General features: G+C 53.7%; 8 protein-coding genes across 8 annotated transcripts; 3 read left to right on the forward strand and 5 right to left on the reverse strand.

Annotated features, from left to right (window-relative positions):
• Positions 1-89: 89 nt before the first annotated feature.
• On the reverse strand, positions 90-2,720 carry BKA58DRAFT_311404 (uncharacterized protein; the record flags this gene model as incomplete). The annotated part of the gene is made up of 5 exons (XM_046167329.1): positions 90-1,196; position 1,228; positions 1,298-1,398; positions 1,452-2,169; positions 2,500-2,720. Coding segments are annotated over 5 exons (2,148 nt in total), but the record flags the coding sequence as incomplete, so codon positions are not given.
• A 966-nt stretch (positions 2,721-3,686) lies between these two features.
• Positions 3,687-5,697, reverse strand: BKA58DRAFT_311834 (uncharacterized protein; the record flags this gene model as incomplete). Its single annotated transcript, XM_046167351.1, has 2 exons — positions 3,687-5,315; positions 5,377-5,697. The coding sequence occupies 2 exons, from the start codon at positions 5,695-5,697 to the stop codon at positions 3,687-3,689; spliced, it is 1,950 nt and encodes a 649-aa protein (XP_046028039.1).
• A 1,002-nt stretch (positions 5,698-6,699) lies between these two features.
• BKA58DRAFT_380975 (SPOC like C-terminal domain-containing protein) lies at positions 6,700-9,471 on the reverse strand. The gene is made up of 5 exons (XM_046169957.1): positions 9,150-9,471; positions 8,923-9,050; positions 8,808-8,875; positions 8,511-8,761; positions 6,700-8,464 (listed from the first exon to the last, which is right to left on the reverse strand). The coding sequence occupies exons 1-5, from the start codon at positions 9,276-9,278 to the stop codon at positions 6,851-6,853; spliced, it is 2,190 nt and encodes a 729-aa protein (XP_046028040.1). The 5' UTR covers positions 9,279-9,471; the 3' UTR covers positions 6,700-6,850.
• Positions 9,472-9,636: 165 nt separating this feature from the next.
• BKA58DRAFT_134910 (NADP-dependent oxidoreductase domain-containing protein) lies at positions 9,637-11,224 on the reverse strand. Its single transcript, XM_046164458.1, has 3 exons — positions 10,833-11,224; positions 10,655-10,769; positions 9,637-10,605 (listed from the first exon to the last, which is right to left on the reverse strand). The coding sequence occupies exons 1-3, from the start codon at positions 10,997-10,999 to the stop codon at positions 9,814-9,816; spliced, it is 1,074 nt and encodes a 357-aa protein (XP_046028041.1). The 5' UTR covers positions 11,000-11,224; the 3' UTR covers positions 9,637-9,813.
• On the reverse strand, positions 11,225-12,499 carry BKA58DRAFT_134912 (uncharacterized protein). The gene is made up of 2 exons (XM_046164459.1): positions 12,276-12,499; positions 11,225-12,218 (listed from the first exon to the last, which is right to left on the reverse strand). The coding sequence occupies exons 1-2, from the start codon at positions 12,375-12,377 to the stop codon at positions 11,451-11,453; spliced, it is 870 nt and encodes a 289-aa protein (XP_046028042.1). The 5' UTR covers positions 12,378-12,499; the 3' UTR covers positions 11,225-11,450.
• Positions 12,500-12,910: 411 nt separating this feature from the next.
• On the forward strand, positions 12,911-16,850 carry BKA58DRAFT_380980 (uncharacterized protein). Its single transcript, XM_046169958.1, has one exon. The coding sequence runs from the start codon at positions 13,103-13,105 to the stop codon at positions 16,457-16,459; it is 3,357 nt and encodes a 1,118-aa protein (XP_046028043.1). The 5' UTR covers positions 12,911-13,102; the 3' UTR covers positions 16,460-16,850.
• Positions 16,851-17,081: 231 nt separating this feature from the next.
• On the forward strand, positions 17,082-17,459 carry BKA58DRAFT_438022 (peptidyl-prolyl cis-trans isomerase pin4; the record flags this gene model as incomplete). Its single annotated transcript, XM_046173550.1, has 1 exon — positions 17,082-17,459. The coding sequence occupies one exon, from the start codon at positions 17,082-17,084 to the stop codon at positions 17,457-17,459; it is 378 nt and encodes a 125-aa protein (XP_046028044.1).
• Positions 17,460-18,728: 1,269 nt separating this feature from the next.
• Positions 18,729-21,783, forward strand: BKA58DRAFT_438023 (uncharacterized protein; the record flags this gene model as incomplete). The annotated part of the gene is made up of 3 exons (XM_046173551.1): positions 18,729-18,857; positions 18,973-19,387; positions 19,445-21,783. The coding sequence occupies 3 exons, from the start codon at positions 18,729-18,731 to the stop codon at positions 21,781-21,783; spliced, it is 2,883 nt and encodes a 960-aa protein (XP_046028045.1).
• Positions 21,784-22,050: the final 267 nt, after the last annotated feature.

Below are 22,050 nucleotides of genomic sequence, written 5' to 3' on the forward strand. Positions count from 1 at the left end.
ACAGCTAATTGAATGTAGGTACATGGTGAACAGGATCAAATGAAAGCCAACTTAGGATTTGGTCTTACACTACCATGCTTTATGCACGCTCACCACTTCACGCGCAGGCCTTCGAAGCTTCTCGGCATTGGTGGAAAGTCAGCAGACAGACCATCTTCGCCAATGTACTTCTCCTTGAGTAGGAGGCAGGTCGAGCATAGACGCTCTCCGATTGAGTGTTCACCGAGCCAGATCCGGCCTTGAGCGCTGTAAAGCAAAGTCGCTATGTCGGTGAACATGTTCGATGTGGGACTGGTTTGAAGATCGGTATCATGAAAAACGTGCGGCTGGGCGTCGAAGAACTCGTCATCCGAATGCGTATCATCGTCTTTGTCGTCCGTTTGAAGCATCCCGGTATACTCCGAAGGTTCTTCCAACATCGTCGAACCTTTTTGGATATTGTCGCAGACGCAGTTCGAGTTGTGGCCGGATTTGACGCATTCTGTGACGGCTATGCGCGCAGGTTCGACCAGTCCGCAAGCAAACGGACCATATTCGTCTTTGCAGTGTGTGCATGCAGTCCTTGATAGCTTTCCAACACCTGCGCCGTGCGGGATACGCTTGGTCTGAGTCAGCACACGGACGAAGGTCCGTCGCGTCATGCCAAGTTGGCATAGATAGCCATCGAGCTCTTCTCGTATATACGCTTCCAATTGCTCAATGCAGTCCAATACTACGTTACACCAAGCTGAGTAGATACTCGGCAGTGCTTGGAGGAATTGCTTGTGTGTGAGGTTATCCTCCATCCAATCAAAGCCCTTCATCTGCAGGAACGAGCCGGCGTTCACTGCCATTGGCAGGACTACTCGACCGCTTACACGTAGAGTAAGCCAAGAGCCTATAGCGTCCAGGTGTCTCTTGCTGACCTCTGAACGCTCTTGGTTAGAAAGACCTAGAATTTGCTGGAGGTAGTTGTTGTGACGTGCATGGTTGAGAACAGATCTCATCGCATGTTGCAGGGCGGACCACATATTGCGCGCGCCAAATTCTACGTACTCCTCATTCATGGTAATGTGAAGTAGCCACGTAATACTGTTTCGCGACATTGGAACTCGTTCCCTTGCATATGCCCTCTTGAGCCAGTCGTGAACAGACCAACCGTCACTGTCAGCGCCGGCTATGTCAATGCAGTCACAGAAGAGTCTGAGCATGGCGATCTTGGTATCAGCGTGCTCATCGATACAAGACGCTACGAAAAGCGATATGGGTGATCTGATTTCCTTAGCAGCGGTTCCGTCACTTGACACTGGGGACCTACAAGATCGCGTCAGAGGGTCCTTCGTACACTAGTGCAGACTTGTCTGCGCCTCCCTTGATCAGCAAATCGCAGAGCTCGACGTGACCAGCTGCGGCGGCAAACTGACTAAGTCAGCATTCTTGAATGAGTCTTCCACAGAGGGGTACCATCTTACGTGCAGCGGCTTCCATCCTTTGGGGCCCGTATCTACTACGCTTGCCATTCCTTTCTCCAAAAGTGCTTCGACTGCACGGGTCTGACCAGTGCGACAGAGCTCGAAGATGAGTGAATCATCGGAAACAGGACGGGTTACTGTTATGTTACAGTTGAAGAGCCAGCTCCGGCCCCCGGAAGCTACGACAGCTTCGAGGCCACTCTGGATGCCCATATACTGTTGCCATCTTGTAGGATACAAGATCAACGATCTGATGATCTGGGATTTCCTGCATCCCTCGGAAGACCGGTTGCTGTGGTGAATGGTCGTTGTGCGTAGCCAAGCACACCCGAGTGCAGTGCGGAAGGTTGAGATATGATGATTTACGCGATACCGCAGGTTCTCGGCGTATACAAAAGTCTTGGTACGTAGCTGTCCACATTCGTCGATCATGTAGCCGTCTTGTGAATAGATCTCCATCGATGTCGGTTCGAAGGTGGTGACCGCGGTTTGTGCGATGGCGTGTAGCATTAGCTCCTGTACCTCATAATCGATCGAGCGGCGCTCCGTTGGCATTCTACCTGAAGGTTGTAGTTCGTTCGCTGTGGACGAAGACTTCATGTAGCGGAGGGAACGCTGGCCACCGAATTTTGAAGGGACACTTTGCACTGCTGTCCAGCTAGACGCGTCTTCGATCCCGGACAGACGAAGTGGACTTTTCCGAACGGATCTAGAAGCGCTTTGTCTCTCGATCTCTCCAAAGACTTTGACTGTAGTCGAAAGACGGTAAGAGCGAGCATGAATCACGCTACGTATGTATAATTAGCGAATCAGTTTTTGTAGACATTGCTCCCGTCATACCTTTCGTGGGCCATAGCTAGTGTAAGTGTCGACTTTGTGTCGTTCAAGGAGTCACGAAATCGTTGGATATGTTTGCTGTGAAGGGCAGCTTTGAAAGCGGTACGTACTCGTTGCCTCCGCGACAGCGATGAAAACCCGCCATCAAATCTTTCAACAATGAGTATCAGATCCTGAAATGATCAGTCGCAGCTTGCATCTCCAAATCAACGCGCTTACTGTAATCTTGGCCCGGCAATGCTGTACACCTTCTGCTAAACAGCTATCAAGGGTGTTGCCATGGGATTCGACTCTTTTGAAGACTGAAATGAGGAAGCGTAGATCTTCCTTGATGGCAATAATCTCCCGGGGAGCATCTTCGACTGTCTCCCAAAACGTGTAAAGTTTGATACACGCTTCGGTAAGTTGGAAAGCCACAGATATAACAGCGAGGCCTGAATACTGTTAGTAAGTGATAAAGAAGTCGTTCATTAAAAGTACCGTTCGCCGCGACCGAAAGCCCTTCCATTGCCGCTGCAACCTGATGCCATGTCAAGAGCGGTCCGATTGAAGCTTATATCCCAGTGATCCTACTGCTGTACAGCAAAGGGGCAACGTTCACTCACGTCTCAGCATTGTGGCTGCGCTAAGGCATGCTCAATGATTTCCCTGCAGGTTGCCTCGTGCTTTGCCATCGCGAAATCCGTGCTGAGTACGTCTTTGAGCCTTGCGCATGGTCGTAGCCGAGTAACCGAAAGATAACACCGGACAACAATGCGCGTGGGCGGTTGATGCTCCTGTGCAAATCACAACTAAGACAGTTCCCAATAACCCTATCTTTCTCCGGTTGTGCTATGAGCAAGCTCTAGTACGCTACAGGACCTGCCCATAAGATTGATACGATTTCGATGCTTGGGTGACAGCTTCTCAATGACGCCAGGGCTCAGGAAGCTGGGTCAATCGATGCTTCGTCGCGCTACGCTTCCGCCCCCACACTATCCACTTGTGGGTTCAGCCGTCCCGTAACGGGTGTCGAGGCCGACGTGTTTCAGGAAGATCAGGAAGACGGAATTACATACAATGGGTTTAGGGCCTCGAGTGTCGCCAACTTTGGTAAGAGGAACGAGAGCTGAGTGGGTAGAGGCACGGGAAGGGGCTGCGCGCTAGCGACAAGAGGGGCAGCGCCCGCATTTGTTGACACCTGGGCAGCCACTCCATCTCGCTTAGGTCTATCATCCATTCCTTCGACGAGCGTAAACAGCAAATAGTCGTGTCCATGCTTTCAACGTGTTTGCCTTCTGAAACATCTCAACTTGCGTTCGGCTCGATGTCTCCGAGCACGCGACATCGGCGCCAGACATGCGCATACAGTACAGGCTGAGCCAGCCAGAGCAGGTGCAGAGTGTTGAATTCACCTGTCTATTCATCCTCCATCTGCGGATCTATCGACGGGTTCCCGTTCCGTCGCTTCGTTAACCCCGCATACGGCGCTCCTCTAACAATGGGTGCGATTTCCGATGCAACGCCAAAAGCACAGTGGTTCACACTCTGGAAGTCACCAATACCCTGATACCCATGTTCCCTCGTGTACTCTGGATCATCACTATTTGCAAGAACACCGAACTTGAGTCTAGTATGCATCAACTCCAACGGGAAAGGATCATTGCCCAAACACGCGCCGCGGCTGATGTCATCCAAGGTGGTGTTCCGTGTGGTAACTAGAATGCGAGAGAAGCCAGTCGAGAATGTCGTCCCGTCTTGCCAGATTGTGAAAGCACCGAAGAGGAGGATGAGGAGTGTGATAAAGACGACTGGCGCGTAACATTGCCAGAGCCGTTCGGGGACGTAGACGAATGAGGATTGGAGTCGCGAGCGGTTCACTGTAAGCTGTTCTTCGGCGACTGCTATCATCTCTGGCGCTGATAGCAATGACAGAACCATGTCTGAGTAGAAGGTCTCGATCTCATCCGTTAGGTTTCGCTTAGGCTCGCTATTCTTTTGAACTAGTCGTGTCTTTGTGACATCAGAATAGACTTGTGCATAGTACGGTCCGGGTAATGGCGGTTCGAGATCCACGTGTCCGCGGAGGAAGTCCCTGAACATGTCGCCAACAGCATGGTATGCGGCCGTCTTCTTGTATAGACCCACATCGTCCCTCGGGCTGACGTACTTTTCCGCTGGTCCCGGATTAAGGGTATAGTCGATCTTGCCGTCAACTCCCCGGGGAAAACTTGTATCTACAATCGGTCTTAGATGCTCTAGCTTGACCGTGGAGTTGAAGAACGGCTCGATGAAATTCCAGTTGACCGTATACCTAGTCTCCATATGTGTGCAGCGGATGATGCGTGCATCATAGCGATGTGTCCATCTCTCTGCGAGAGGGTCATCCTCCGCCAGCTTTACCGTGGAGTTGAACGCATAGCCAATCCATAGTGCAGGTTCTGACTTGAACACACCCAGGTCCACTGGAATTTTACCATCAGGTATACCGCCCGGACCTTTGCGGAAATTGTCGGCTTGCGGACGAGCATATTCGCCGTTGTCGACTTCGGCGTAGTAAACGAAGCGGCCTTGCGGTGCTAGGATGCTCATGTTAAAAGGAGCACCTAGTTCTTCCAGTCTTTCTGCGTCGTCTATACTGCGTGCTATCTCTTCGCATTGGTAACTTGGCCCAGTGAAGCTTTGCTCGTAAGTGCAATTATACGGCCCTCCACAAGCATCTTGCCGAGCGTCTTGCCTGATGTTTGGGCGATCCGCGTTACTATACGCCAGCAGAAGGGCGATCCGTCTTAGCTCCGCTGATGGCTGATCGCAATAGTCGAACCATCCTGGGGCTGTGCCAGGAATATCGGTAGTATTGTAGTACATCATCGACCTCTTGTTGCTTCCATCAGCCAACTTCACCGGATATCGCCAGTCTTTTGTGGACTCCATCGAGAAGTCAATCGTAGGGACCTTGAGGATGATTATCTCGCTGTCGAGATAGTTTCCGAAAGTAAGCGCACCGGGTGAAAAGATGATTGTTGCCAGCGGGACCAGCCAGATGACCTGTCGAACGTCTTGCGTTAGTCTATGTCTTCTATACAATTCCTGTGAGATGGTTACTTACCAAAGCGATAGCGCACAGGACTGGCGCACTAGAAAGGGCTTCCCAGTTTCCGAATATTGATGGATCTTCCGTGGCCCCAAAGATCTGATCGATCGACAGGACGGTAAACGCCCGATCCCTAAACGCTCTCCACATGCGCTGGCGAAAGACTAGGACCACACATCCACCAAAAGCGAGTTTGGACAGATATGCCAGCGCACGCCCGTATAAAACCCAGCGAAACTTCTTGTCTTCGTCCTCTTCTCTCTGGTGGTGCAGAAAAGTATACAAAAAGTGTTGGAGAAGCGCAAACACGATACCCATGAAGAAAGCAAACAACATGAGCGCCGGCATGCGCCAATGTATCCGCCATTGAGTTGACTGTGTCGCCCGATGTGCAATCAGCCTCTCAGTCATGGGATCTGTTCGCGCTCTTGAGATACCAGACCCGAAAGAATACAGCGTGTCTGGTGTTCTGGAGTATGGAGGCCGTGGTCCTGGAGAGTATGTCGGAGAAGAAAACATGCCCGGCTTCGTACTAGGCGTATCCTGCCGCCAATGCGTGGAACCTGGTGATTTGGGTGATAGCATCGGCTCCATTTGGATACCTAGGCCTGGGTCGTCGACGTTTTCGCTATATCTTGATGGCGCCCCGCGCCTGCTGTCGGTGGACTCGTCGCTTGTTCGAGAAGGTATAGTGGCATACTCTGGTCGGGAAATGCGGATTTCTGGCGATGCAGGTAAATATGAGTATTGCGGGGTTTGAAGATCCATGTTGGCATTTGTTGGAGGCGTCAAATTTCGGGATAGTACGTAGAGCGCTTGCCCTGATCATTTCTTGGTAGCTTGGGAGTCTGTAGCTGCATTTTGAATAGGGGTCTGCACTGTGGTATAGGTCTCCAAACGGTTCTACAAAAGACCGGTCAGCATCCTCGGAATGACCGCCCTGGCGTCGTAGCTGAGCTGCATCTTCCTAGGGCTGAGCTGTAACCGTCAGCTGGCAGGGGTTGCACAAATTAGAGGCTCATCATCTGATGTCAGTCGGTCCCCGGGCTCGCACGGGAGTGTCGCAACAACAAGGGCAACCAGCCGACCGACTTATCAGGCCCTTGACTACGCCTGGTCCATTCGCGCACGGTAACCATAATAGTGGCGACGGGTGGCTTACACATTTGAAACGGTAAATGCTGCCGTTGGACATGACGAACGCCTGATGAGCGGTGTCGTGGTGTTCGGTGCAGGAAAGCCATGAAAGCTGGTGCGGATGAAGCTCGGACGGAACGGGTGCGCTAGCCGAGAGTCGTCCGCAACAAGACACGTACATGCAGCAGCAAACTTGGCAACGACGACGAGACACAAATACATTCGTGCATACCATCATGCTGCAGTGGCCCCTCTGTGAACGTGTGATTTCGGGATTTTATCGCAACGTCCCATCAGATTCTAATCTTCTATTCCCTCAGGTTGACTCGCCCAGTTCAACAGTCCAGCCTCCTCAGATCTCATAGAATCTCCTCGCTTCATCCTCAGTCACAGAGCTAGCGAAACACCTGTTCGAGTCCACAAGTCCGTACTTGCTCCCTTTGATCTTCCACCACATATCGCGTCGATTGCCATTCAGTTTGCCACCCAGAATGTCTTCTTTTAGTTGCCTGATGAAGGGGTTGTATATGTCTGGCTCCTCAAGCTCGGTAAGCTCTTCACGCATGACGCGAATAGCTTCAAGAGCCCGACCATAAGCAATGTCGCCAACACTATTACTGATAAGCTTGCGAATCTCCTTCGCAACGTCATCCACGGCTTCTTGAATAGCCTCCATGTCGTCGGAAGCGGCCAGTGCTTGTTTGAACGAGGGTACAAGGTTGTTGGTTTCGATCTTGACACGCTTGGGGTTGCCGAGGAGTTCGTCAACATCGAGACCCGAGAGGGGCTTGTCACGATCTCCACGCTGGCGTTTGCCTCGCCCTTTAGCTTTCGGTGGGACTTTCTTGACGTCTGCTGCTTCCATCAATCTCTTCAGTTGCTTTTCCGATGCTGCAAGGAGCTCTGCTGGTGGCGCGGAGTACTTCATCAGGATTTCGGGCGGATCGGGAATTGGCAGTGTAGGGTCGGGATGCGTCGCTCGCCATTTGATGACATGCAGAATGCGGTGGACAAGGGGCGAGAATGTATCCTCTGGTTTAGCGTACTCCTCAGGGTTGCCTTCTTCGTCACGGCCAAATGTCGATAGGTCCATTGCATCGACATAGTCGCTCATTGCGTCAAGGAGCTTGTCGGTTGGCAAGTCTTTGTGCTCCGTGATAGTTTTACCACTGACTGTGAGCTTTCGATCTAATGGTGGGAACTTGTACCGTCTCATGTCCTCCTCAAAAGGCAGCTCAACATCGACTAGAGCCTCCCACTCAAGCTCAATACGGGGAACAAGGAGCAACAACACCGGAGGTTTGAGATCTTTGGCGACCATCCTTGCGATCGCATAGCAATCAGCTTCGTAGAGAGCGTGGATGAACGAAGACAAAGCGAGCTGTGCTTGGGTGTTGGCCTTCTGCGGCACAATGTAGTTGGAACGGCCCAAAGGGAGGTAGCGTTCAAACTCCTCACCCTTTACAAAGCCTACCAACTCTAGAGACTGTTGAGTTTCCAGTTTGACGACATTCATGTCGGATTCTGAGATGTGCACCGCAGTCCTGCCGTATTCGTAACCGCGCTCTAGCTCGTCGAGCTCGACCGGGTTCTTCAGACCAGGCTGATCCTGGTCGTCCACTTGGTAGATGCGCTGGTTATGAACTGCTGCAAGATCGGGCATCGGCTGATCTTCGCCAACTACAGTCGTCGATGACTGCCCTGACGCGCCTGGATCCGTCCGCACTGCGAATGTACTTGCTGTGGGCGGTTTCGATATCATAGTACATGGGTATCGCTCAACGTCAATGGTAATGGTAGCCTCGTACTTGCTAGCATCTCCCAGAGTAAGCGAGCCTCTGTAGCTCTGGACTGGGCGGGTTTCCTTGAGACGAGGTGTATGAAGTTGATCGATGGCTGTCGCAAGGGTACCGAAGTTGCCATCGCAGTCATCTATAAAGCCTTTCAATATACGTTCGTTCTTTGCCTAGATCGGGTCAATCATCATCAGTTTTGGCTGTCGTGTCACATACCTTTTGAGCGTCCTTTCCCTCCTCTTTATAGCCCACATCTTCGTCATCGAAATCGAGACCGAGCAACACGATCTCGAATGGAGCAGCTGGATCTTTGATCTTCGCTGCCATCTCCTCGAGATCGCCTGTGTCCATTTGACCGCGACCGTCAGTCACAATGATCACCCTGCGATCGTACTTCAATGGGTTGCCTTTGGCACCTTGTGTCGCATTGTCGATCGTGTGAACAGCTACCGCAAGGGCGGAAAGTACTGTGACTGTTAGCAGGATGCAGAACTACAGATGCATGTTACTCACGGTCGCCGCTGTCTGTTTTGCTTGGTTTGAGTTGGTCTTGCAGCATCCGAATATCGCCGAGTAAATATCTCGCACCCGTTAGTACATACAAAATAACTATTGTTTTACAAATTACTGCTTCAAATCTGAGAATACCTTGATATTCTCATATCCTTCTCCTTCTTCCATACTGCCAGCAAGATCCGTTTCATCTGTCCGACAGCCTATCACGCTCATCAGCGCGGTCTTTCTGCCTGACGCGACCTACACATTCATTAACTTTCGAGAAACGATGGCATTGAGCGGCAATTGAAGCTTGACGAGCATGGAACATACTAAATCTCCAAATGAACGTCGACTTACAGTAGTGGTAATCTTGTCCCACACATACTCCAATGCCCAATCCAGGTCTGTCTGATCGCGGCCATGTCTCTTCTCACCCATTGACTTTCCTAGATCCAGGATGTAGACTGTTGCTTCTTTACCGGCCATGATCGCGTCGATTGATGCTTCTTTTGCGCGCTTCGCATACAGCGACTAGCGTCGCGTGCCGTCAACTTTACGACCTCAAAGTCCTCTGATTCGGATGGAATGTGTGAAATCGGCAGTCGTGAACGTGGTACATTTGTCAAGTTGAAATTGGAAGAAAGAGTGAAGGCGTAAGAGGGTGGTCGTCGCATCAGACGGCACGGTGTAGCCTGTTGCATTAGGCAAACGTGGCACGGACCATGCACTGGAACGCGAGAACATGTGACGAGCTAGCCTCATGGAGCCCTAGAGGAAGGAACGCAGCATGGTTTCGCTCAAACGTTCACGGACCTCTTGCAATGTTCAGACGGAAGCTTTTATTGCGATTCTTCTTGAGCGGTAGCACAGCTGGTTCAATCTAGTCTGCTTTCGGTTGTGTTGACAAGACATCCATATATGCAGATGTGAATGGCACATGCAGTAAGTTGGATTTCTCAGAGCGATTTGGTTTACATGCATCCGCCAACGATTTCATATAGTCTCTTCGTACATGTGAAGTCTACCCAAACCTCATAGTAAGAGCCTCAGGCTTACTCCCCATAACCTCTTCAATCTCCTCCAGATTTTCTTTGGTCAACTTGCGATAAACATCAACCGCCTTGACAGTCTGATATATCTGGTCCGGCCGCGACGCACCAGTAATAGCGCTGGAGACATTCTTGTTAGACAGCACCCACGCCATAGACAGCGTCGCGACATCAGTATCAAGTTTCTTCGCAATGTCCATGAGCTTCTTGATCTTGCCTTGTTGCTCGTTCCACGCATCGCTACCAACGCCTTTCATGACGGACTGAATGTATGGGTCGTCTGAAACGCGGAGACGCGAATCTTCTGGGACGCCGTCGACGTATTTTCCTGTGAGGAGGCCGCCTTGGAGGGGGGAGAAGATGGTGAGACCGAGACCGCGGCGGGTATAGAGGCCTGCGTCTTTGTATTCTTGGTCTACCTTCTGAGGGCGGAGCAGTGAGTAGCCGGGCTGTTCGACAACGGGGCCGATGAGTCCGAGACGGTCGGCTACAGCCCATGCCTCTTCGATCTCGGAGGCGAGCCATTCGGACGTGCCCCAGTAGAAGGTTTTGCCCGTGTTGATGAGGTAGTTGAAGGCGCGTACTGTTTCTTCGATTGGCGTGTAGCGATCTGGGCGATGTGCGTAGAGGATGTCGACGTAGCTTAGTTGGAGTCGTTCAAGCGAGGCTTCGGTTGCTTCGATGAGATGCTTTCGCGATAGCCCAAGGTTGTTGATTTTGTTGCGTGGCGAGGGGAGAGCAGAGTTGTGAGTACCCCAGTAGATCTACGCCAATTAATGAAACTTCTTGAAGTTCCTCTTGAGTCTGTGATACCTTGGTAGAGACGACAATGTCGTTCCTGTTCCAGTTAAAGTGCTTGATTGCCCGGCCCATGACCTTCTCAGACTCGCCCTTTGCGTATCCTTCAGCGCAATCGAAGAAATTGATACTGCAGAGAAGCGAATACAAAGTTAGTGTACGTCACACACGCGTATCGTCCACTCTGGCTTACCCAGCATCAAATGCTGCCTTGAGACAGGCGAAAGTGTTATCATCGCCGACATGACCTCCGTATGTGAGCCAACCACCGAGGGAAATGGCAGAGATTTGCAGTCCGCTCTTGCCCACGAAGCGGTACTCCATCTCAGGCAGATCTTTAGGTGCTTCGGATTGAGACATGGTGAGGAGTGGAAGTTTGAGGGATGTGTACTGGACTTTGGATGGGATGAATGTGATTTATATTGCAATAGTACCCCAGTCGCAAACTACCGTATATAAGCAAGCCACCAACGATTCCGTGCGATACAGTGCAGGGCCATCTGCTGAATGTGGTTACTTGCTCTAACCAGCCATCCAAGGCGGGGCTACTCGCTGGAAGATACCCCGCACTGAGGGCTCATGGGCGTAGGCGGCGCGGGAAGTACAAAATCCATCCCGCCTGTCGTCATCACTACGGAAGACCACTTTAGGCGGTGGGACCAAGTGTCGGAGGTGTGTACAGATAGCAACAAAGATTGCGCTTGCAGCCTTTGAAAGCACGAGGTAATGCGATCGGGCATATGTACAGCGAAAAGTGCCGTGGTCATTGGGGAAGGCATCGAACAGCTTTCTCTTCTACGATCAATGCGTCTCACCAGATGCCAGGGACCATTCTCTTCCGCGGACCTACCTTGGCGGCACCAAATTTCTCCACGTACCACTCCTTTGTCCCGACGGCTGTCACTCCCAGGTTTGTAGCGACGAATACAGCCGCGCAGGCCAGTGTCCAATTGACCCAGGTGCCCCCAGGAGCTGCTATGAGCGACAATAGCGCGTAGATGACGACCTCGCAGGTATAGTGCGGACAGAGTAGGTTTGGAAATACGGTATGCGAGGGGAGCTGGTAGCCGTTGCTCTCGGTGCGGAGGCGGTAGAGGTAGCTGTGGTAGGAATGTTGCAGCATTTGCGCAGTGATAACACCCGGCACAAATGCCCAGTTACCGGCGGCATTGCTGGGTGTCTCAACCCAGATAGCCATGTTTATCGTGATATAGAAAAGAAGACCTAGAACCCAATGGGCGAACCACATCCGGCTCTTGCTCGTCGAAGTGTATGCGTACGACTCGAGCATGCGTCGCAGGCCCTGAAGCAGCAGGAGCGCCCAGACAATCTGCTGCTGCCTGCCAGCTTCCCAAACGTGTAGTTTCCATGCCCAGAACAGCGAGCAGAGCACGGATGTGATGTAGAAGTGGGTGAAGTAGTTGTGGGGCACTTGTAGCGACGCAGCGTAGTCGAGGGTACGGGTGAGCGTTGACTGCTGCTGAACGAGTGGCTCCTTACTCCTGCTCACGCAGGTGACGCGGGAGCCATAAGCAAGAAAGCGCGAGCGCAGGGCAGGAACAGCCTGAATGACGAGGATCTAGTAAGCCGGTCTGATTAGTGAGGTCGCATGTGGAGGTGAATGGTGCCGCGATACAAGAAGAGACGCAGCGAGGTAGAAGATGCGCAGCAGAGCCACGGGATGCAGGTCCTCGACGCGGCAGCCTATAGCTGAGAGCGAACGCGATAGCGAGGCCATGTCGGGAGTATTGAAAAGTGAACGCGTAGGGGGCTGTGACGGCAGAATGATGAAGCCCTGACTGGTGCTGACCGCTTATTCGATGAGCGAGTCACGTGTCGCCAAAGCCAATCTCTCCGTGGTTCTCGCGACCAAACAATCTGGCCCGCAGGAGATGACGAGGGCTAAATAACGCGGCAAAGGCCGAGTTAGCGGCGGTTTGGAACCTTGGGAGTCCTGTTTCGGCTGGGATGGCGAGCCACGAGGAACACGGGACCAGCAGCTCGCAGCGCTCCCTATAGTGGAAGAGGCCAACTGACAGACTGTGAGCCACGCAACATCAAACGTCACGGCCACACGGCGCGGTAATCATGATGTCGCGTCGCATGTTGTTGTCCAGTTCACGATAAACGATGGCTTGATACCAGCACAAAGGCGAGTGCAGGGTTGCCTTGACGATCCATGCCCCCCATGGCTGGTGCAGGCCGGTGAATGGTGGAGCGCTGCCTGCAACTGGCAAGCCTCTCAGCTCTTCTCCGTGTCGCTCCTCCTCCACTACACCTCACAACGCGCCTTCATCACCCACCCCCGACCGCGCCGTCCATCGCAGCCCGTCGAGCAGCCCAGCGCCCTGTTGTTGTTGCCGCCCGCGCCCATCCTCCTGCAGAGGCCTCCGTTGTGCTCCTTCCGTCCCTTGCTCTGCAAGCCAGCATGAGGCAGGAACTCGAGTGTCCTGTCCCAGCGTAATGACCAGTAATGCCGATCCGGTCTTAAACGCACCCTCTGCCCCCAAGTCCTTTCACCACGACCGCCCGCACAGCCCGCCGTCCCCTCGCCCGGCACCCAAGACGGCCGCCTTCCCGTCCCAACATGCTCACGATGAAGACCAGGACGCTGAGGGCGAATCCGAGGCTGAGACGGTCGTCCTGTCACGGGACGAACATCCCGAAGAAGACAAAATGATCAAGACAGAGCGCGTCGAAGACGACGACGACGATGCATCGCGGCTGCGCTCCATCAAGGAAGAGTCACGGGCGCATTCAGCCCAGCCCAACGGCCGTCGCCGGTCGAGCAACGGCAATCATGTCAAGGTCAATGGCGCCAAACACGCCTCGGAGCGCGATGCGAAGAGCCCCGTTCCTACTTCACCCAGCAGCCGCACGGCCTCGCGACATACCAAGGACACCAGTCCAAACGACTCGGCCAAATCGCCAGTCCGATCCGCCCTCTCTCCCACACAAGCTACTACTCGCGGCCGCAGCGCGTCGACTGTCGAGAACCGCAAGCGCAAGCAGCGCGATCAGTCCTTCCCCAAGACCTTCGAGCCACCGCGACAAAAAGCCAGGACTGAGGGCTTGAAGGACGCGCGCCTGCCTCATTCGCCTGGCACGCCAGGTTTTGGCCGCCCACACAAGCGTTCGCAATCAACACAATCCGCTGTCACAGGTATCGCGGGCCGCAAGCGCCGCGAGGTAACCAATCTCGCTCTGTCGACAGAAGAGCATTGGTCAGGATCGAGTTCAGATCATTCAACATCACCGCAGCCCACGTCCGCGCCGCACCTCCAACACGCCCGGGTGAAGCGCTCCACCAACCGTGCGCTGACCTCGCCTGCACGCACCATGCCCCAGCGGAAGGTCGACAGATTTGGCGCAACGCGTCTCGCTCGAGAAAGCGAAAGAGGCGATCTGGATGCAGTCAAGGAAGCCTTCGAAGACGCGCCCGACGAACTAAATCAGCCCGACTACGCCGGTATTGCTCCGTTACAAAAAGCCTCGCTGCACGGCTGGGCACCTGTCGTTCGATATTTGATTAGCAAAGGCTGCCGCACAGACTGCGAAAGCCACGATCGAGACACTCCCCTCATCGATGCAGTAGAAAACTCGCATTTGGACGTCGTCAAGTTGCTGCTCAACGAGGGCCAGGTCAATCCACATCACTCCAACAAGAAAGGTCAGCGTGCGATTGATGTGCTGGACCAGGAGGATGACGATGCAGAGGAGATCGAGAAGGAGCTTAGGGAAGCTATGAGGAGGCGTGTAGACACGTCCAGTAACGACCACGAGCGCACCCAGAAGCAGGCCAAGACCGCATCGCGATTATTGTACAACGAGTTCAACGTGGAAACATTGATCGAGAAGGCTGGCGATGGCGACATCCTTGCAGTAGGAGAGCTGATCAACAGTAACATCAAACCGAACATTACCTGTGGCGTTGCAGCAGCAAGAGGTGGACACTACGACATTCTCAGTATCCTTCTGGCGAGTGGCCTCAAGGCTGATCCCGACCCGTCCAAGCACCCAGAAACGCCCATGACAGTTGCCATCGGACGAGGATACCTCAAGATCATACAACTACTTCTCGAGCAAGACAACTTCAATCCCACTCGCCGAAACAAAGACAACAAGACGTATTACGAGATTTCTGAGGAACGGCATGGTCCTAAGTGGGAAGAAGAGAGGGATATGCTGAAGCGCGCCTGCGAGGAATATCAAACGACACACCGAAGCCCGCGGAGAGTCAAGAAAGAAGCTCCCAATGCCCCGGCGAACCGCATGAAGAGGAAGACGTCGCCGCGAAGAGAACGGTCGTCTTCCCCACGTCCTAACGCAAAACGCGCGCAGCTGGTAAAGTCGACGACAGAGCCTGCTGCACCACAAAAATCTCGACGACTCATGTCCGGAAAGGAAAAGGCGACCAGAGAAGACCAAAGAAGAAAGCGCGTTGTGGATGACGACTCATCAGAAGAGGAGAGCGAAGAAGACGTCCGACCGCCCATCCGGAAGGTCAAGCAGCATTCTTATAGCGAAGGCGAAGAAGCGAAGCCTGTCAAGAAGGTCGTGAAAGTGCGATCAGACGACAACGAATCCAAACGACCGGACCGAGCACACTCAGACGAGAGCGACGAGGACCATGGTACTAAGCAGCCAGTCAAGATCCGGACAAAACCAGCCAGACCACTCAGCGCCAAACCGACACCCGAGATCGATTCTCCAGATGAACGAAAGGTTGTTAAGAATAAGATCAAATACAAGACCGTTGAAGACAAGATCAGGAAAAGAAAGATGTCGGATGCATCAACAGACGATGTCAGCGTGAAGAGGACGCCCACCGCATCTGCCAAGTCTACGCCCGTACCGCCTGAAAGAATAGCAACCCCAGAAGTCGAGCGCGCACGTCGTCAAGAGGAACACAAGTTACAGGCAGAAGCGAAACGCAAAGCCGCCGAAGTTGCAGCTGAGGCCGAGGCCAAGCAGAAGGAAGCAGAGGAGGCGGCTCGCAAAGCTGAAGAGATCGAGCAAGCGAAGAAGAAGGCTGAAGCCGAAGCAGAGACTCAACGTCAAGCAGCAGAAGCTGAAGCCGCACGGATACGAGAGGAACAAGAAATCCAGCGCCGAGCAGACCAGGAAGCGAAACGTCAGAAGGATCTGCTCGAACGTCAGGACCGGATATCCAGGCTCCCACGAGCTTTAAGGCGCGCCTGCGAACTAGGCACAAATCGACCGCTTCATTTCCAAGGGGAGGAACTTGGTGTGTCTGCTGTTTTCCTGCCGTTGTTCTTGGCAAATGCTGAGGACCTCGGTGACTCGCAGGCCATCCCAAATCGCAAGTACATATGTTCGTTCCAGGCTGTCGGCATACTCGGACTTCCCGAGCTCGATCTAGCGCATCTCGACGCTCCGTACTCTGATTGGTCTCGCATCCCTGTGAGCCGCGCACAACGAGATGCCATTCTTCGCCAGTATGATATTGCGCTGTTAGCCCAGGACTTCCGATTCCCAATGGAAGGCTCGCCAGACTTTGACTACACCAAAATCCAGGACAGCATCAAGGAAGCTAAGCATCAGTTCTCTGCTATGGAAGGCCTGTATTGGGTGGAAGAGTCGCTACTTTACGCCGAAGTCGAGAAGATTGAAACCCTACGGCCGCTGCTCTGCGAAATGCGCTCCGATTGCAAAAGACGACGCATCCATCTAGTTGACGGCAGTGACGAAGAGCCAGAGAAGAAGCCGAAACCTAAGAAAAGCTTCATGGATATGGTGCGCGAGCACAACGGCATCAACGGCACAGCGCCTCGTGCAATCGTGAACGGCAATGGATGAAGTAGCTAGGATATGGGGCCTTGGTTGTATATTTATTTGGATGAGAACGATCCCACACTGCCGCGCCGTGCCGTACCATGTTGTACGAAGAACAAGAGCGCCTGGGGAAAGCTACATGAAACTACGCCTGTCAACATGTTATGTAGTGTCCAGCTTCGCAGCGAAAGACTGGCCTGGAGGTATAGCGAGCTCAGCAACTCCACGAACAAGGACTGATGTGCATAATCACGAGATGAATCTAATCCATTAACGAAGGAACTGTATAATCGTATCCACTGCATCGTGCTTTCGCTCTCGTCTCGTGCCAGGTTAATCCTTGTCGCCTTAGGCTTCACCCCACTTCGGTGCATCTGGCCGCCCCAGTGGCCCCGCATCAGAGCTCCAAGCTCCGGTACACTTTCACGAATCCGAGTTCCTCACGCGCATAACTTTATTGTACTGCAAATACCTACATGCGATAGGCCTAGAATTTCAACTCACCAACTACCGATCCCAGCCTTCGAATCAAAGTAATCCTCGTCCCGATTGCACCCTTGCCAACCGTGGAAGCCGCACCCCGAACACTTTCCCGCCCAATACACGCTCGCCTCCCGATCCGACATCCCTCACCTCTCACAGTACAATGGCACCCAAAAACAAAGGCAAAAGCCAAGCCAAAGATGACGGCGGCAGCAAGTCCGAAGGCGGCGGAGGAAAAGGCAAGCTTAAGCCCGCAACCTCGATAAACGTGCGCCACATCCTCTGCGAAAAGCACTCGAAAAAAGAAGAAGCCCTTGAGAAGCTCCGCAACGGCGCGAAGTTTGACGAGGTAGCTAGGGATATGAGTGAGGACAAGGCGCGTCAAGGGGGTAGTCTGGGGTGGAAGGTTAGAGGCAGTTTGATGCAGGACTTTGAGAAGGTGGCATACGAGTTGGAGCCGAGTACGACGGCGAGTCCGAAGATTGGGGAGGTCAAGACGAGTGAGGGGTATCATATTGTTATGGTTGAGGGGAGGAAGTGAGAGGAGAGGGGTGGATGGGTGATCAGAGGCGAGGAGTGGTGTTGAAAAGTCCTGGAAACTTTGAAAAGGATCGTGGAGGCTCGTAAATGATACCCCCAAAAATGAGAAACGAAAGGCATAGTATATGACCTATGATCGTCAATTTTATGGAGAGCCCAAAGAGACACGGAAGGGTAGATTTGGTGTTCAGGCTATATTGCACTGTAATTGTGTCCTTTCCCTGACCCTGACACTCTTCAGGAGCGCCTCTCGGTCGAAGACATTTCCATCGATTATACCTATGCAACAGCCATCTTTATCCTACGGAACCTCTCCTTGGCCTACCGTACAATTGACTGATGTAAGTATTATCCCAGGCAATACTCGGTATGCAAACATATAGCACAAAGCCAAGTCATGTTGGTAATCAACGCCTCATTCCAAGCCTCGTAACGGCCGCTCTCCGTCGCGAATTGGAGCCGCAGCGCAATGCTTATTGTGGGAATGAGGGATCGTCATATTTATAGGTGAGGTACTTGCGGTGTGGTCTCCAGCACGAAACCGTCAAGTGAGGCGAGACAAGACACGTCGGTGTCTCTCGGCCACCGTCAAGCAGCGCGGGAGCCGTGCGCTAGCGCCCTCTTTATCGCAGTGAAACCGCTATCTCGGTGATCAGCTGGTGCACGGGAGACCTCCAGTATCACGTGCGGCTGAACCATGGCGTCATCATCTTGAGCAATAGCCTCTTTGGAGGTAATGATTAGGTGGGTAAAGGCGATAGTAATCGGGCGAATTCTTGCGGCTCCTCACGGCTGACGACGTGTCCTGGCAGCCTTCTGTGGTAGCGAACCACTCGGCCACTCGAAGTCAAGAAACCAGCCGGTCATAAACTCAAACGCGAGGAAAAGCATTCGAAGGTACCTTGACACATAATTGAGTTGGCCGTCGGACCATCAGTTCATAAGAAAAGTCATCCCAGGCGCCAATATCAGCCTTTGGCCCTCTGCGACGCGAGCACTGGCAATCCGGTGTACCTGCGATAGAGTTGGCGCGCGCCCCCGGCGTCCACTAACTTAGGCACTGACCCCACTCACTAGGCAGCTACTACCTACACCTCCAGCTCCGCCGCCGTCTCACCTGCTCCACCTCCGCCTTCAACTCTCCATCAACCACCTCGACAGCGACAACTCTCTAGTCGCTGCACCTCTTTGTCTCAATACAGCGGCGGCAAGCTAGCTGCAGTCGCTCTGACTATTACTCTTCCTCCATCGCCAGCCTCACTCGCCCATCATGGCGGCGACTAACAACGTCCCCGTGACTCTGGACACCCCCATCGTTGTCAAGGTCCTGTTCCGCGGCCAGACGAAGAAGTTCAAGCTGCCGTTGAAGGATCTCGGCGCTCACGTGTTGCCCGACAAGGTTCGTGACTTTCCATCACCCGAGGTGTTCGCGTCTAGGCGATCGGATCGGTCGCTCGGACGTACGAGCAAACACGCTCAAGAATCACGATGCTGACATGATATGTGATGTTTAGCTCCGAAGTGTTCTTCAGCTTGAATCCGGCGAGCAGGTCGTCTTCGAGCGCTATTCCGACTCAGCCGCCTCGTATGTCACCCTTGATGCGGACAAGCCCCAGGTCTACAAGACGCTTTTCCGCGCCGCAAAGGCGAAGCTCAAGTTGCGTCTGAGGGCCACCATCCCCGGCGAAGAGCCCGTGGCTGCGCCCGCCCCTACACCAGCGCCAGACAACGTGGTCCGACACTACCAGCCCACTGTCCACCCCATGAGCACCGACACTCTCACTCCTCAGGGCGGCGCTCCCGTCTCTCCAGTCATTGCCCGCTCGCCAGACACCAAGCCCAGCGAGAGTACCAGCCCTGTATCGCCACCCACGACGGTAGATGCTGACGGTGAGGCTCCCGTACCGCAGGCCTTCATTACTCGTCAGAGTAAGCATCAAATCCACATGTCCATGTCGCACGATAATCGGCTAATGCAATGTACAGGCTTCTTCAACAACCTCGCAACTGCGAACTACAACTCAGGTCTAGCATTCCGCCCCAAGCCGAGCAACGCGTGCACTTCGTGGGTCGTATACTGCAACAACTGCAACGAGCCCATGGAGGACGAGCACTTCCACTGTAGTGTATGCGATGGTGGCGATTACGATCTCTGCCCAGCCTGCGTAGACAACGGCATCCACTGCCCCGGAAGCGGACACTGGATGGTCAAGCGCTTCGTCAAGAACGGCAGCGTCGTCAACAGCACCACCCAGCGCATCGCACCCAAGGTTAAGGCCGAGACCGAGGAACCTCAACAACAACAACAGGAGATTCCAGGTGCCTTTACCGATGAGAAGCAGTCCGTCACATATGAAGAGGAGCCAACCCGCACCTGCAACTGCTGCGTCAAGGTCCTCCCCGAAAAGGAATTCGTTACCTGTGTTCCTTGCGAAGACTACGACCTCTGCCTCACTTGCCATGTTAGCAACAAGCATGGTCACCACCCTGGCCACACCTTCAAGCCCGCCACATCCGAGACTGTCCTGCCCACCCTGGCGGATTTCTTGTGCAATTCTGGCAGGAACGTCCGTCACAACGCCGTCTGCGATGGCTGCGACAAGTTCATCTACGGTGTCCGCCACAAGTGCTTGAACTGCCCAGATTGGGACTACTGCTCGGACTGCCTCAAGAACGCCAAGTTCATCCACCCCCGTCATCGCTTTGTTCCCATCTACGAGCCTCTGGCTGAGCCTCTGAACAGCGCAAACCGCCACTACGGTATCTACTGTGACGGTCCCCTCTGCAAGGACAAGGAGAACCTGTCATACATTGACGGCGTCCGCTACAAGTGTGCTGTTTGCCACGATACCGACTTCTGCCAGAACTGCGAGGCCCACCCCAGCAATAAGCACAACCACACTCACCCGCTTATCAAGTTCCAGACACCTGTGCGTAGCGTTAGCGTTACTACACTAAACGACGACAAGCAGCGTAAGTCGATGGCTAGACTCGGCGACCGCATGTGTGATAGGCGATCTACCTCAACTGAGACTGCCCCAATCGCTCCTTCCACCAATGCTGCGACCCAGGTCCAGACCATTGTCGACGTGAAGCCCTCGGCCGAGCCCCAGGCTAAGAAGGAGAAGATTGCGATTCGTGATCTCCTCGTCGACTCCGTAGAGCCGGTGCAAGAGAAGCCTGCCGCACCCGTTCAGGTGAAGTCACCGGTCAAGACTGAGGCTATTCCCATCCCAAGGTCAGAGACTGCCACCGATGGCCTCGACGCGCACTTCATCCGGGACACCATCATTGATGGCTCCAGGATCTGTGCAGGCCACCAGTTCGTGCAGGTCTGGACTCTTCGCAACCCTGGTCCCAACGCCTGGCCGCGAGGCTGCAGCGTCCGACACGTTGGTGGTGACAATATGCTCAACATTGACAATACCCGTCCTTTGAGCCACGTCGAGCTTGCTGAAGCTAGTGAGAGCAACGTGCTTGGCCACACTGTAGAGGCTGGTGAGGAAGCCCAGTTCCGTGTTCTCATGAAGGCACCCCAGCGCGAGGGCACTGCCATCTCCTACTGGCGCCTGAAGACCCCCGACGGTATGCCCTTCGGCCATCGCCTATGGTGCGACATTGCAGTCGTTGCTGTGCCCTCGCCTGTCGCCGCTCAGCCATCTATCCCCATGCCAGTCCAGGTTCCTACTCCTACCTCGGGCTCAGCTACCACGTTCGAGGTGGCTCCTAGGTCAAACCCTCTGTACGACCGCCTCCTACAGGCCAGGGCTGAGCGCATGAAGCAAATGCAACACACTCAGCAACAACAACTGCAAAAGATGAAGGATGCGCACCACTCTCTGCAGCAACAACTGGACCAACAGAAGATGGAGCGTGTTCAGCGTGTACGCAAGGCTGCCATGGAGCGTCTCATGGAGGGTCGCCGCAAGGTGCACGAGGAAGCAAACCGTCGCAAGGAAAACGAGGCTGCCCTTGCTACTATCAAGCAGGAGCCGATTGCTGCTCCCAAGGAGAAGGTCAAGGCTGAAGAGTCAGTTGCCGAACTCCCAGTCGAGGAGAAGCAGCCTGCATCTGAGCCCATCGCCTCCGGCATGATCTTCCCTCAGCTAGACAAGGAGTCTCCCGAGTCTAGCACTTATGAGTCATCTACTACCGCTCAGCCCGCCTCTCCATCTGAGAAGAGCACCGTTGCACGTACTGTCACCGTTGCTTCAGATGACGAGTTCTTTGAGGATGCTGAGAGTGTCGCCCTTATGTCTGACGATGGCTTCATGACCGATGAGGAATACGACATCCTCGATGCCAGCGACGAGGAGATGCATTAAACCGTTCAGTTGGCGTCAGCGAGAGCTGCTATAGTTCGTGAGCACAAAGGTAGGCAAAGTGTTCCTGGTAGGTGTCTAAAGCGTTCGAATTTCTGGGTACTGGGGGCGTCAAAAGGAATGGACTGGGAGATATCGCAATCACACAACACTCCCTACACAGAAGGCGCTGGAGCGCGCTTCGATACACCTCGACGGGACATGTGAGTAGGGTGCTTCATTGCGTCTGGCTCGGTTACGGCTTTCCTACTTGGCTCAATTTGATCTTTC

Source organism: Alternaria rosae, assembly GCF_020736505.1.
Source record: "Alternaria rosae strain MPI-PUGE-AT-0040 chromosome Unknown BKA58scaffold_3, whole genome shotgun sequence".
NCBI classification, from domain to species: domain Eukaryota; kingdom Fungi; phylum Ascomycota; class Dothideomycetes; order Pleosporales; family Pleosporaceae; genus Alternaria; species Alternaria rosae.

What these genes read in the sequence shown, in the direction of transcription:
- BKA58DRAFT_380975 (XM_046169957.1), bottom strand. Translation starts at nt 9,278, where the DNA reads ATGGCCGGTAAAGAAGCAACAGTCTACATCCTGGATCTAGGAAAGTCA. An exon ending in GTATTCTCAGATTTGAAGCA is followed by an intron (nt 8,876 to 8,922) that starts GTAATTTGTAAA and finishes AACGGGTGCGAG; the next exon opens with ATATTTACTCGGCGATATTC. An exon ending in AGGGAAAGGACGCTCAAAAG is followed by an intron (nt 8,465 to 8,510) that starts GTATGTGACACG and finishes GACCCGATCTAG; the next exon opens with GCAAAGAACGAACGTATATT.
- BKA58DRAFT_134910 (XM_046164458.1), bottom strand. Translation starts at nt 10,999, where the DNA reads ATGTCTCAATCCGAAGCACCTAAAGATCTGCCTGAGATGGAGTACCGC. An exon ending in AAGGCAGCATTTGATGCTGG is followed by an intron (nt 10,770 to 10,832) that starts GTAAGCCAGAGT and finishes GCTTCTCTGCAG; the next exon opens with TATCAATTTCTTCGATTGCG. An exon ending in ACATTGTCGTCTCTACCAAG is followed by an intron (nt 10,606 to 10,654) that starts GTATCACAGACT and finishes TAATTGGCGTAG; the next exon opens with ATCTACTGGGGTACTCACAA.
- BKA58DRAFT_380980 (XM_046169958.1), top strand. Translation starts at nt 13,103, where the DNA reads ATGACCAGTAATGCCGATCCGGTCTTAAACGCACCCTCTGCCCCCAAG.
- BKA58DRAFT_134912 (XM_046164459.1), bottom strand. Translation starts at nt 12,377, where the DNA reads ATGGCCTCGCTATCGCGTTCGCTCTCAGCTATAGGCTGCCGCGTCGAG. An exon ending in ACCTCGCTGCGTCTCTTCTT is followed by an intron (nt 12,219 to 12,275) that starts GTATCGCGGCAC and finishes CCGGCTTACTAG; the next exon opens with ATCCTCGTCATTCAGGCTGT.